Source organism: Choloepus didactylus, chromosome 10 (genome assembly GCF_015220235.1).
Source record: "Choloepus didactylus isolate mChoDid1 chromosome 10, mChoDid1.pri, whole genome shotgun sequence".
In the NCBI taxonomy this organism is placed as follows: Eukaryota; Metazoa; Chordata; class Mammalia; order Pilosa; family Megalonychidae; genus Choloepus; species Choloepus didactylus.
This window is the reverse complement of record NC_051316.1, coordinates 98,593,384-98,606,253: the sequence shown is the minus strand read 5'-3', so window position 1 is coordinate 98,606,253 and position 12,870 is coordinate 98,593,384. Positions and strand designations below refer to the sequence as shown.

Genomic DNA, 12,870 nt, shown 5'->3' with positions numbered 1-12,870 from the left:
ACCCCAGATGAAGCACGCTTCTTCCTGTGCTATGTGCCTCAGTACTTCATAGCTACCATTAAACCTCTTGCGATTGTTTTTTGAATTGAGTTCCTCAAGGGCAGGAGGCTAGCTTGTTTTTCTCTTTATCCCCATCACAGCAATAACTTGATGGAGGTTTGCTAATTGAACAAATGAAAGCAGGCATGCTGGGAAGGTTTCTCTGGGGAGATAAGGTGAGATAAAATTGTCCCCTCTCTGGATTCCCTCATCTATCCTTGGAGGTGCTAAGACACCTCTGTGGAGATGTAGGCTGGGACCATGTAAGGGGGGGAGGTATCAGGTGGATTCGGCCAGGTGGGAGCCTCAGAAAGATATTTAAAATAGTATCCACAAGTAGGCCCCATGCCAGGGACTTTACAGATGTTATTTCTACCTCTTACAACAGCCTAGCAGTAAGGTATCACTGTACTGATTTTATAGAGAATGACACCTTCATGAGTCTGTCTGTCTGTCTGTCCATCCATCCATCCATGCTCCCAATGAAGCATCACTTTCCAAGTGCCTGTCATGAGCAGGCCCAGTGCTGAGGCCTAGGGATTCACTGGTGGACAAGAGAGATGTGATGATGCGGCTCTGCCAGGAAGCAATGAGCTGGGATCCCAACACTAGGAGCTGTGCTTTCCCGTCAGACAGGTTGGTGGTGGATGGACACGACGGGGCCTGCATACTTCTGAGTGGATCAGACTGAATGAGGTTCCCAGGTGGTCCTCAAGTCCATCTTGAATACCTTTCTGACATCCATTCGAGCATGGGCCTCCTCCTCTGGATTTGATGAAAAGTACAGGTCACAGATAGGCACATAAGCTGAATGCCACTAAACCTGCCATGAATTTTTGGATTCATACACAGCAAAGGGCCTTTGTGCTGGACTGGGCCTTGGCTTTGTCATCCAAACTGCTGCCGCTCAGGTGCTGTCAGAATCCAGCACCACTCACACTGGGGTGATTGCGGTGTGGCAGGGGGTGTGGGCTGGGAGTAGAGAGAAGCCTCAATTTCCAGCTCACACCAGCCTTCCTCCTCTAGGACAGGCTAGTTAGGCAGTAGCTTCAACAAGAGGCCCAGGGTGGCAGGGCACCCAGGTGAGACGTTTACCACATAGTTTGGTCTGTTCAGAGTGTTTTCAGGTCCAGGCTCCAGGTCACATGGATGGTGATGATGACACTAGCAATGTTTACAGGTGTTGGGTTAAATACTGTCCATATAGTTTCTCAATAATTCCTCACCATATCTTCATTTTGCAGGTGAAGAAATCAAAGTTCAGAGAGGAAGAGTCACTTGCTTAGGGTCACACAGCAGCTAAAGGTACAGCCAGGAATTGAATCTCTAAACTACTACACAATTCCACCTCTTGAGTTTCATGTATTTGAAATAATGAAACAAGAGGTAGGGTATTTCCCACTCTACTTTTAATAAAAGGTGAGATTTCAAAATAAACTTATTTAAATTCGGCTGCTCATGTTCTTCCATGAAATATACAGTCAGATATTTATCAGAGATAAAGGATGAACCATTGAAAATCTCCAGTTTTAAATTTTTTATTAGCTTAAGGCGGAATAATAAAAAAAAAAGTGTACCTCTTCCCTCATTAACCCAATTCAGCTACTACCCTGCAGTCTGCCACCCACCACTTGCCTAGGTTTTATTATACACAAAGAGCTGTCTGTGAAAAGGCAGGTCGTGGCAAACTTGGCTACCCAGCAAGGGCTGCCCGAGTCTCGGAGAGAAAGAAAGGCCCGCTGTCCATCACCACGCAGGCCCCCATCATCTCCCCATGCTGCTCCCGCCTCTGCCCACCTCATCCCCGCGCAGAGTTACCATGCAGATGACTTCCCGAACCCTTTCTAATGTTTGCTTTCACGTGTCGCCGGTTAGCGCACGTGTGTGACAGTGGTGACAGGCGCGGCTGTTGCTTTTTAAATACCATGTCAGAGACAGGGCGTCAGGAAGGGGGACGTGCTCTGTGGCTCTCTGCTGTGCCAGGATTGCATGGGCTCATTTTTTAATGAGGAAGATCTGCATCTCGAGAGTTTTTTCATGTGTCACATTGCGTGGACAAATCAGCGGCACGTCACGCTGGCCCAAAATGAAATGCTGACAAATGTAGATATTTCAAATTTAATTGACATTTAAATGTACTTGAGATAAAGAAGGGAAAAATCAGCAAGGACTCGGTCTCCAGAGGTAATGAAGGGAGCTCGGTGATCATTTTTTAAAGGATCATCTCATTCCAGCACAAAGGATCTTTACTTTGAAAATGGCTCAGATGCTCTGGTGTCCCTCAGTTACGTGGCTCCTTTGGGGCAGATGAGCAGGGACAGACCCAAGGTGAGGCTAGGTCTTGCCTGCCCAGTGAATGCCAGTCTCTTCCACCGTCCTCCACTTCTTAGTTAGGTGACCTTGGAAGAGTCATTTTACCTCCCTGAACATCAATTTCTTGTCTGTAAAAGGGGAGTTCTACACCCATCCTGATAGTCCTATCCTACAAGTTAAATGAAAATATTTGTAAAATGCTTTCTTAGTGCTTGGCACATAGTGACTATTCAATTACTTGCCACATTCACCTGTCAACCAATAGATTCTGACCATTTTCATCTTGTGCAGGGTCTTCCCTAGGGGTTCAAGGTCAAATAAGACGGTCCCTGTCTTCAAAGACCTTCTCAGTCAAGGTCAGTGCCCTCAGCTGGGAGCATCTTTGCACACCAGAAGCATCCGGGGGAACCCCCACGCTAGAGGTTCTGCAATGCCCCCACTCTCCATTACATGACACACTCTAACCCTCCAGGCCACATGTTGAGCACATTTATAAACACACACAAAAAAATAGAAAAAGGCTCTGAAGCAAAACAGAGTGGAACCAGCTTGGTTCCACAGAGGAAGCTCCAAAACTATTCCCACAGTGACCCAGGGAGGAAGAACTGGAGACAGATATGAGAACCTGCCATACATAGGCTCTTAGTACTCAGCTGTATGTGAGGATATAGAGAAATGGCATAGGGTTCTAAACAATAACGACGAGAAGGCTCACTGCCATGAAGAGTCACAATTACTACTAAGAGGGTGTGTTCAACCTACCAGGTGAACTGGTCTAGGGGAGATGGGCGAACGTGTGTATTCAGTCCCTCCCCACCCCAGAAGGCAGCAGTGGGGGTTTACCTGCCCCAGGGGCGCCTGGATGAGGCTCCACTTGGGGGGTGATATAGGAGCTGGTCTTTTATCACAATGTTGCACAACAGCCTGGGGGTGTTCAAGGGTCTGGTTCACTGAAGCAGCTGCAAGTAACCCTGTGTCTCTGAAGAGATGGGGCATGGGGGCTTGAGGTCAGGGTGGGGATTTCAAGAGAAGAGGCTGGCTGAGTTGGCAGGGGCCAGGTTGTGGGGGGCCTCGCATCAGAACAAGGAGTGAAGGAGATGTGAAAGGTGGGAGGTGACATGAGGCCTCAGGGCTGCAGGCATGGTGGGCAGTGGGGGCCTTACTCCGCTCTCTTGGGCTGTCATGCTCATTGCCTTTCCAATCTTCATTCGTCCATCTGCTTAACTGTTTCCCAAACTGTATGTTCATTCATTTATTCTTTCTTGCAACAAAAATCCCTAGGGTCAATTTCACATACGCACCCATGTCCCAGGCATGCCCTGAGAAGTCCTTCCAAGCCCGCTGGGAGGACACACACAGAGGCGGAGAGGGCCAAGCACAGGCAATGGCTTTCACTCATGTTCCCACTCTCCAGGTTTTTCTGTGGAGGGAGGAGGAAAATTGTGTAGCTTGTGCAGAACAACTATCCCTTACCCTGAGGATGTTCTCTGCCTGCCAAGGGCCTAAGTTTGGAGAATGAATGCTGGAGAATATGGCAGCAGCAGGGTGGGAGGTGAGGCATATTGCATATCACTTTATCATATCATGTCATATATCATCTGAGAGGAGAGGGAAGGGGAGAACAAGAAGGGTCTGGCAAGAAAGCAGTGGATGTGGGACCCAGCAGACCTGGGTGCAGGTCCTGGATCTGGCTATCTGGGTCACCAGGGCAAGTCACCCCACCCGTAAGAGCCTTGGTTTCCTCTTGTGTTCAACAGGGCTAATGCAGCATTCACTTTGAAGACCGGGGGTCGGGGGTCGGTTAGGGTTAGAGGAGGTTAACCAAGATGGCACATGTTAAAGTGTGGGGCCCATAACAGGCACTTGGGAAATGGTGATGTGGACTCTCGAATAGGAAGGGGTCTCAGGGCAGCACAAGCTTTCAGGGGGTGGCTACAATCAGTCGAGTTTTGAGGACAGGGCACGCTTTCCTAAAGCATTCCTAAGGGTGTGGCTTTTTGGCCAGAACAAAATCCCCCCATTGTGGCAGCTCCTGGGAAAAGTCCTTCCCTCTGAGGGCTGGGCAGAAACGGTGGGAGAGGAACAGCCCTGTGTTTTCCTGGGCTGCTGTAGATCCTTGGAGGAGGTGGGGAGGCAGGCTCTTCCTTGGCAGTTCCTGCTTTTCCAGTCTGCGCTCGGGCTCCATGTTTAGCTTCTGGCTTGGCTTTGTCTCCAGGGCCCAGAACCTACTGGCAGGGAAGGGAGGGGCGGCCTGAGTCAGGTCAGGAGCCTCCCACCTTGCTAATCGGGTTCTGTGACCTTCTGCTCGAGTGTTTGGACTTCCGGCCACTCAGGGAGTGAGTGGTGGCAGCCTGCCAGGGGGTAGTGCTGAGACAGCCGGGGCCTGGAGCCCAGCTGGCATCTTGGAGACTTGCTCCTGGGGCTGGTCTGGGTTTCTGGCACTTAGAGGGGCAGGGGAGGGGCTGGTAGTTTTATATTCACATCTGAATCACACCTGGCACATAGCAGGTATTCTTTACCCATTTGGGGTTGTTAACTGACAACTCTCACCCATCTCCAAGCTGCTGGGCTGTAAGCTCCGAACTGCCTTCAGTGATTCCTTTGTTCATTCATTCAATACACATCCCCTGAGCAGAGTATGGGCTAGACCCCCTTCTTGGAATCGAAGAGTCAAAGCTGAAGGACACACTGCTCCTGCCCCCAAGAAGCTCACAGATTTCTGGTGTGTGTGTGTGTGTTCATGTGTGTGAGATGTAAATAGAAAACTACATCAGGGAAGCCCAGGGGATTGTGGGCACAGGAAGGGGGAGCGGGCGGTTCATGTGGGAGGTGTCAGGGAGAGTGTCAGAGTGGGGAGCTATGGCAGTCACTGCAGGAGACAAGGCAGGAAGAGGAGCCTGGGGCCAGAGTGGGGAGAGACTGGCATGTGTGCTAACTTAGAATGCTAGAGTAACTCCTGTGGGCAGTTTCCTAAACTGTGTTCCTTGATATATTAATACACATCCTGTTTAAAAGGGCAAAGGCTCACAGGGTCTCAGGGCTGGTAACTGGTGGGCCAGGATGCTGACCCAGGTCTGTCTGATGCCAATGCTGTTTCCATGCTCCAGGCTGCCACCCAAGCAGCAGCTTACTGGCCTGCAACCCTGAAGCCACTCTGGGTCTGTGTAGGAGGGCAAGGGGCTCTAACCCTGCTGCAATCCACAGTCAGGAGCAACCTACAGCTGAGGCCATGCTGAGCCCAGGTCCTGAGGAGAATGAGGGAGGAGCAAGTTCTTCTGCCAGAGCACGTGTGCAACTGGGCTGAGGAGATCCTATTGCAAAGTGCTCCCAGACCTGGTCTTTGAGCAGAGCCCTCACTAAATGATTCTGGCAGCTTCTTCTGATCTTATTTTAATCTTCTGGGGCCTTGGGTTCTGGGGTCATGCAGTGCAATTCAGATGATCAGACTCTCCAATTTCTAAGCAGCTTGGGCTGGCTGTTTGGTAAACGGACTGCCGGCCCAGCTAGCGCAACCTGCAGTTTTTCCTTAGCTGGAAGGATTTCTAATGCTGATCACATGCTCCTCTGGGTCCTCCAGACCATCAAAATCCCACGGAGTCCACAGTTCTGATGGGAGTATAAAGTGGTATGTTCATTTGGAAAGGTATTTAGAATATGGAGAACTCTCCCTCTATGACTGGTTAAGGGCTTTGGTGTGAAGCTTAGCTCTGCTACTCAGTAGCTGTGTGACCAAGGGCAGTGACAGCCTCTCGGACTCTCAGTTACCTCTTCTATAAAATGGAGCTAACAATACCTGCTCCCCACAGATCTGTTGTGAAGAAGAAATAAAATGGTGTACGTAAAGCGCTTAGCGCATAGCTCTTAATGTAGTTATTAATCATTCATTTTCTTATAATAATACAAAAATAAGAAAAAAGTTCAAGAATGAGGATGTTTACCCTGGCACTTTTCATACTGGTGAAAATTTGGAAGCAATCTACAAATTCAATATGCAGGGACATGGTTAGGTAGAACATTTACATACACAATGGGGTCTTCTGTAGTCACCCCCAATGGGGGTTATAAAGACACAGAAAAAGCCCTATGATCTAACACCACAAGGAAGGTACAGCTCTGTAAAGTATACATAGGAAAAATACTGGAAGGAATCTATAGAAATGCTAATAATAAGTAGTGAAATTAAAGTAGTGGGATTCAATGTGAATTTGTCTCTTTTCCCTAACTTCCAAATGGTCTACAAGGCTCTTGGTTATTTTTACAAGCAAAAAAGATAATTTGAAAAGAGCAGATTTTGGATGAATCTTGCCAAAGGGATGAGCGGGATAACGGTGAGTAGGCCCCTGGTGGCTGAATTGGAACCAGTCTTACACTTTACAACAATAAAACTTCACATACCCAGGATGCAGCCCATGTGACACGAGGGTGTTCTGTGCCTCACCCAGTAGGGCACAAGGTGTGCAGCTGAATCAAGAGCTCAGGATTGCAGGTGGTGAGGACTGGGCCCCTCTTAGACCCACCACCAACTGCAAGCCCCTTAACCACTAAGACTTGGAAGACAGCCCTATACTTCTGCATTGTTATGAAGATTAAATAAGGCAGTGGTTCCACTTAAATCACCTCCTTCTGTGCTCTTGGCAACTCCAGGAGGGCTCCTGCTCCTGACTGCTGCCTCCCAGCAAGCACTTCCCGAGTGGCTGAGAGCAGCACCTGGGGATCAGCACAGCCACTCCCTGCCTTTGGCCTCAGTCTGCACCCAGTGTGTGGCACTGAGGGAGGTGGCCTGATCACAATGCTGCCTTTCAGAGCTTGCTATTGTCTCTTTCTCAGCATGAGGTACCTGGCAAGCCTAAAGGAAAATAACCTGGAACCTGGCGGCCACGTGCCCTATGGCTGAAGACAATCAAGGCCCACCTTGGCCAGGTGGAAACTGTGAACCGCACTGCACCCACTGCAGGAGCCACCGTCCTCAACATTCAGAGAAGCACAGAATCATAATTAGGTTCTTAGCAAAGCCCAGATGGTGCAGAAGAAAGGGTGAGGATGAAACCTCTGTTATCAGACAGCTGGGGTCAGAGCTGATTCTACCATTTTCTAGAACTGAAACCTTGGGCAAGTTACTCAAAGTCTCTTTCTGAGCCTCAGTTTCTCCATCTGTTAAATGGGAAACCTGTTAAATATTAATTCTTTCTCTTTCCCCAAGTAGAAACCACTCAGGCACCGGTGGCCATTGCTTCTTTGGCAGTAAAAGCTCTGAACAGCCCTCATCCCCGAATTCCAGCCTCAAGAAACCACAGAGGAAGGGTGCAGTACCAGGCAAGTCATCTTAGGACACGGCTGTCTCTTTAGCAAAGCCAGACTAAAAATGGACCTCCATGGGCCCTGTCTCAAGGAGGGCAGTGGGGTGTAGCAGAGAGAATCTAAGCAAAATTTTTAATCCTGGCCCTGACACTTTCTAACCAGGTGATCTTGGGGACACTGACCAAATAAGTTTTCTGAGCCCCAAGTCCCCACTCTCTGGAAGGGAAAGCTCATACCAGTCTAGGGGGACTAGAACACAACAGATGCACAAGCACACTTCCTGCCTGCTGGCCTCTAACCCACAGCCCCCGTTGCCTAATTCCTCCTAACTCTTCCTGATCCCTCCCAACCCTAACCTTACTCTAGGGAATCCCCCCAGGCATTCCACCAATCTTGTTCTGAATAATAATGCAGGTAGTTAATACTTCCTGAAGAGAAATATTAACTGAATATTAATCAGTTAAAGATAACTGAAAAGCAGCAGGAATGTTTTCCCTAGAAATCTTTCAGAAGTATTCTTCCAATGGCCATCAAATGACGTAAAGGGGTAGCAAACCTACCCTTGATTTCAGGAAGAAAAACTGGCACTCATTTTGGGAAGATGCAAGTCAACAAAAGAGTTAGTATGGGGACCGCCTCTTAAGGCCTCCTTTAAAAAATCCTGTGCACCTTGTACCTAGTAGGGTTTCAAAGATATTTGCTGAATGAATGGGTGATGGATAGATGGATACGTGGATCAATGAAGATGGACATCAGCTGGAAAGGAAGAAAGGACTTCGATGGACGGATTGGCTGGAGAGAGACAGCCGATGCTGCTGGGTGTGGATGAATCCCCAAACGCTGAGCTGCCGTGGAGACCGTCTTCTTAATCAGCTCCATCTTGCTGTCCACAAAGTTAATTATTTAATGTGCTATTTAGAAGTGTGAATTAGAGCAAGAAGTCAGGAGGACTGAATCTCCTCCCTCAACTTCAAAGATTATGCATCCTTTCTGCTGCTCAATTCCTCTATGTTTCTGATGCCCTTTGATATTCCCAGTGGAGACAAAGATCAGTGATTGAAGAAAACCCAGCCAGATTAAAGGGTCAGGCATTGCGTCCCTGTGCCCACATGGAACCACCCCCAGCACAGGCCCATGAGGAGTTGGCTCCTGCCTGCTGACTTGTCTTCTCACATCTCCCAACACAAAGCTGATAGATTGGTGGAGCTGTTTCCTTTTCTCCCCCAGAACAATATTTTGTGAAAAGTCTGTTTTATTAAAATATTTTCCACTGGATGCTTCCTGTGTTTCGAGAAGTTGGTCTTGCCAGCTGGAGCTGATGACAGTTGAGAAAAACACATCGAAGTGCTGTTGTGACATGGCATTTGGAAGTGGAGGAGCATGGGGCGGGGAGTAGCATGGGAAGAGACGCAGGAAAACACCCGTGTTGCACCAGAGATGTCACTGGCATTATGGGCTAACAGGCCCCTCCCCCCACTTCATTAACAAAATGTGAAAAGGAAAGAAACCCTTGGAATGACGTCCCTAAATGTGCTCCTCCATCTCCTTGTGGGCCAGAGCTGCTGTGCTAAATAGTCACAGAGAACCTGTCATTTGTTTTCTATCACAGCCAGTTTGCCAACCTAGCAAACTGGCCCCCATGCTCCCACTGGCTCATTTCAACCCAAATGCATCCCGAACAGAAGTCCAAAACATGGGCTGTTGCAAAAAGAAACTGAGAATGACACCGACACAGTTCAGATATTAACCAGAACACTGGGAATGTCAAGGCACTGGCTCTGGCATAAAAGTCTTTCCCAACCATTGAGTCTGAAAAAAACAACAGAGTACATACATGTGAAAAGGAAGTCCAACCTCTAATAGGGAACCTGGCTCCAAAATAAGTAATGCTTTTCTGTAGAATGTGGAGTGTTGTTGGGCTGGGTTATTTTTGTGCACTGCAAAAATATGCTGGGTTTGCATTTCAAATATCTACAGGCCCATGACCCGTATCCTGGTATGGCGACTAAAAGGTTTACCCCAGTTTTAAAGAGATGACTTTTAAAAAAAGTGACTAATTTCATCATGGTAAGGGAAAACCTTTAGGGTCTGAGGCATTCTGAAGCTGTGCAGCATTTTCTCCACATGGGGGCAATCACAATCCATGCCAGTCATGGCCCAGGAACTATCCTGCAACGTTCCCACCATTCTATTGTGCAGAGCAAAAGTTAAATCTACACTCAACTTCAGGAGCCCTCTATTCCAAATTTTTGCATAACTAGGCATCTCCTGACAATCGGAGACAGACAGACAGACACGCTTCAGAGCTTTCTTGCAAGATGGGAGGGGTTGCAAATGTGTAGGCTGGTTCTATAAAGTACACAGCACTCTCAAGTATTTCTGTACTGTAGAATGCTGGGGGAGCTGAAACATATCACAACCTGGGTTGGACTACAGCTTTGCATTTCAGAACTGTTCCTTCCTTTTGACTCCTTTTCTGCCTAGGACCGGCCCTCTCCTTTCACTTCTTTCCCTGAGAACTTTTCCAGAAGCAGAGCAGACATAAGAGGAGATCCTCCTCTATCCACATAGGATACATGGTTCCCTGGAGTAATTTTTCTGATTCCCCAACAACCCTAGACCGAGATGAACTGATGCACATCTTCAAGGCCTTACAGGCAGCCAGGCTGTAGCTGCTGAGATAAAGAGAAGCACGGCACAGAGGAAGTACTACCTTGTCCAGACTGGCTCTAGAATCAGGTGGCTGTCTGCAGCTTTAAGGCTTGCCCTGTTCAAGTGGCTCAGCCTTGGCCACTGCTTGTATGCCTATCTCATTCATTCACCCTATCCAGCCAGCATCCACTCAGTGATTTACCCTAAGCCGGGTCCTATGCCAGGCATTGTGCATAAAACCCAGTGCTTGCCCTTGAGGAACTCTGGGTTGGAGGGAGGTAGATAGTATGAAAAACGATAGTGGTGGAGGTGGAAGAGTGGGTAAGGATGGTTGTATGAGTAGATCAGAGCTGCAGAGACCCGGGGCACCAGCAGGCCTAGGCAGGTGATGGCCCTCCTTAAATAGTTTTCTTCCTTGACTAGGTCCCTAAGTCTCTCCTGCTGACCTTATATCTTCAGCATGAGAAAGGACCTTGGACCTTCTTCTGAGCCTGTGCACGTACGTACATACCCTGTGGGCCTCACCACTTAAAACCCAGCCCAGGTGCCCAGCTCTCTGGCCTCTGGGGCCTCCTGCTGGTGTGAAAATGGGACCAAGTAGAAGCCAACACTGAAGATCAAGACTTGCTCCCCGACTGACCTCTTTGTGAAATGCCTGCTCCGGGGCTGCAGGGAGGCCTTTTAAAGGTGGGGGCTGCAGGCTTGGGCTCCACAAAGCGCCGGCCCTGCTGGGTTCTTGCAGACAGAGGGGAGGGGAGTAAGTAACAGGGTACTCACTGCTCAGGGCTCGAGACGGACATCCTCCGGCCTTCCACGGTGATGTTGCTCTTCGGTCTCTTAACAACATGTGGACGAGGAGGACGCACCTAAAATGGGAACAGCGGAAAATCCCCAAGAACAAATGAATTGGAAAAGGTGTTCAAAAACATTTTGAAGATGTGAATAAACGGCCCTAAAATAAATATTTAGGGCCCCATTTATCCTGGAAACATCATCATTTAATTTGCAGCAGATGTATACACTGGAATTCAGAGGCCCACTCAAATCAAGAAAGTTCTGGAGAGCTTGGTCTCCTCATCTGCAAGATGCGGACAGTTCTACTGACCTTCGTGTAGGGCTGCTGCGAGGACTCAATGAGATAATGTCTACACAGGGCTCAGAACAAAGGGTCCTCAGTAATGATACATTCCTTCTTGCCCTCCTCTGGAACCCAGAAACAGGTTTGGCAGAACAAAAAGGTTTCACTTAGATATTGTTTTTAGGGTACACTTGCGTATTTTGCTCTTTTTACAAGCGAGTTGCAGGATGCTTGTCTTCCTCTCAAAATGGAGGGGAGAAAAGCAAATAATAGCATTAGAGGACGCCAATGAAAATCAGCTTTCTGTTTCCAGGGCGTCCCTGTGCCCACCTTCCTGAGTACAGCTCAGCCTGGGTGCTGCATGCCTTGTGTAGCTACACTCAGCAACGCAGATTCGGTGCGAGGGTCGGCGGTGGGCATATTTGTAAGGGAAAAATATACCACTTCTTAATCCCTCTGCCTGTGCTTTAGTGACAAGATGGTATTTTTCTGACCTGTCGCTCCTGAAAGCCAGGGAGGGGGCCCATAGAAAAAGACATTTCCCCTTCCCAACCAGGACCAGTGATGGGTGTTAGGCTAAGAATTTCCAGGTGCCCTTAGAAGGATACTCATTTGGTCCAATCAACATTACGTGGCTGTAAATTTGGCACCGTCATGTCCGAACATTTCCAGTGCTAGAGAGGGGCTGGGAGGAAGCCGAGTCTATCTGTGAATTTCACTCCAATAAAAACGACTTGAGCAGGAGAGCAGGAGGACCCGCATTCTCTCTGCAGATAAGAAGACCAAGGTAGCAAATGTCACAATGGCTGAGTTTTGCTGATGAGGCAGGAAGGGAGAGTGCGTGAACACACGCAAACACGCACACTCCATTTCCTGCCTGCTCTCTTCAGTGGACACCCCCCAGCAATTTGTGGGCAACACAGAAGAATGGCTTGGGAACAATTATACAAGTTGGCTGCATAAAAGACAAATCTTTATAGAGTCTCATCAAACCTGCAGGTCTCCGCGTGTCTAATCTAACCAAAGTTTTTCCTTTGGGATGGCCAGTCAGAGCTCAGCCTTTTTTGGCAAATTGGAGATGTGGTAAAAGCTAAATGCATTCCACCAAACTTGCTGTCTTCTTCTGTGAGTTTATTGTGAAGACTGAGAGATGATGCAACAAAAGCGTTAACATGGGGTCTAGCACATAGCAGGGGCAAAGTAAATGCTCAGCCTGCTTCTCTTTGACCTGGATTTCCTCTGTTTCCTCTTACTAATAATAAAAGGAAGACCTCTGTGGGGAGGAGGTCTGTCTCTGAATCTGAAGATGAGATCCATGATGATCTTGTCCTTGCCTAGCTATGAGCACAAGGCCTGGTCACTCAGGGAGATTTCTAAAAAACAAATGTTGCTGCTTGGAATCTAAGAAGTGCAAGATAAATGTTACTATTATTGTCATTGTTATTAGAACAGGGCCTGGCTGCCACACAGCAGACATTCAGTAAATATCT

The 12,870-nt window shown here is 48.3% G+C and overlaps 2 protein-coding genes across 6 annotated transcripts in view; one reads left to right on the top strand and one right to left on the bottom strand.

Moving 5' to 3' along the window:
• CRB2 (crumbs cell polarity complex component 2) overlaps positions 1-1,455 on the top strand; it is a 34,857-nt gene extending 33,402 nt beyond the window's left edge. Inside the window, exon 14 of the mRNA XM_037851266.1 lies at positions 1,284-1,455. The gene's annotated coding sequence lies outside the window, so the exon portion shown is untranslated. The remainder of the gene's footprint in view (positions 1-1,283) is intronic.
• Positions 1-12,870, bottom strand: part of DENND1A (DENN domain containing 1A) — a 669,505-nt gene that overhangs the window by 8,898 nt on the left and 647,737 nt on the right. For all 5 annotated transcript variants that reach the window (XM_037851268.1, XM_037851271.1, XM_037851269.1 and 2 more), the window contains one exon: positions 11,080-11,168. In XM_037851268.1, the coding sequence (XP_037707196.1) occupies positions 11,080-11,168 (89 nt within the window). The remainder of the gene's footprint in view (positions 1-11,079; positions 11,169-12,870) is intronic.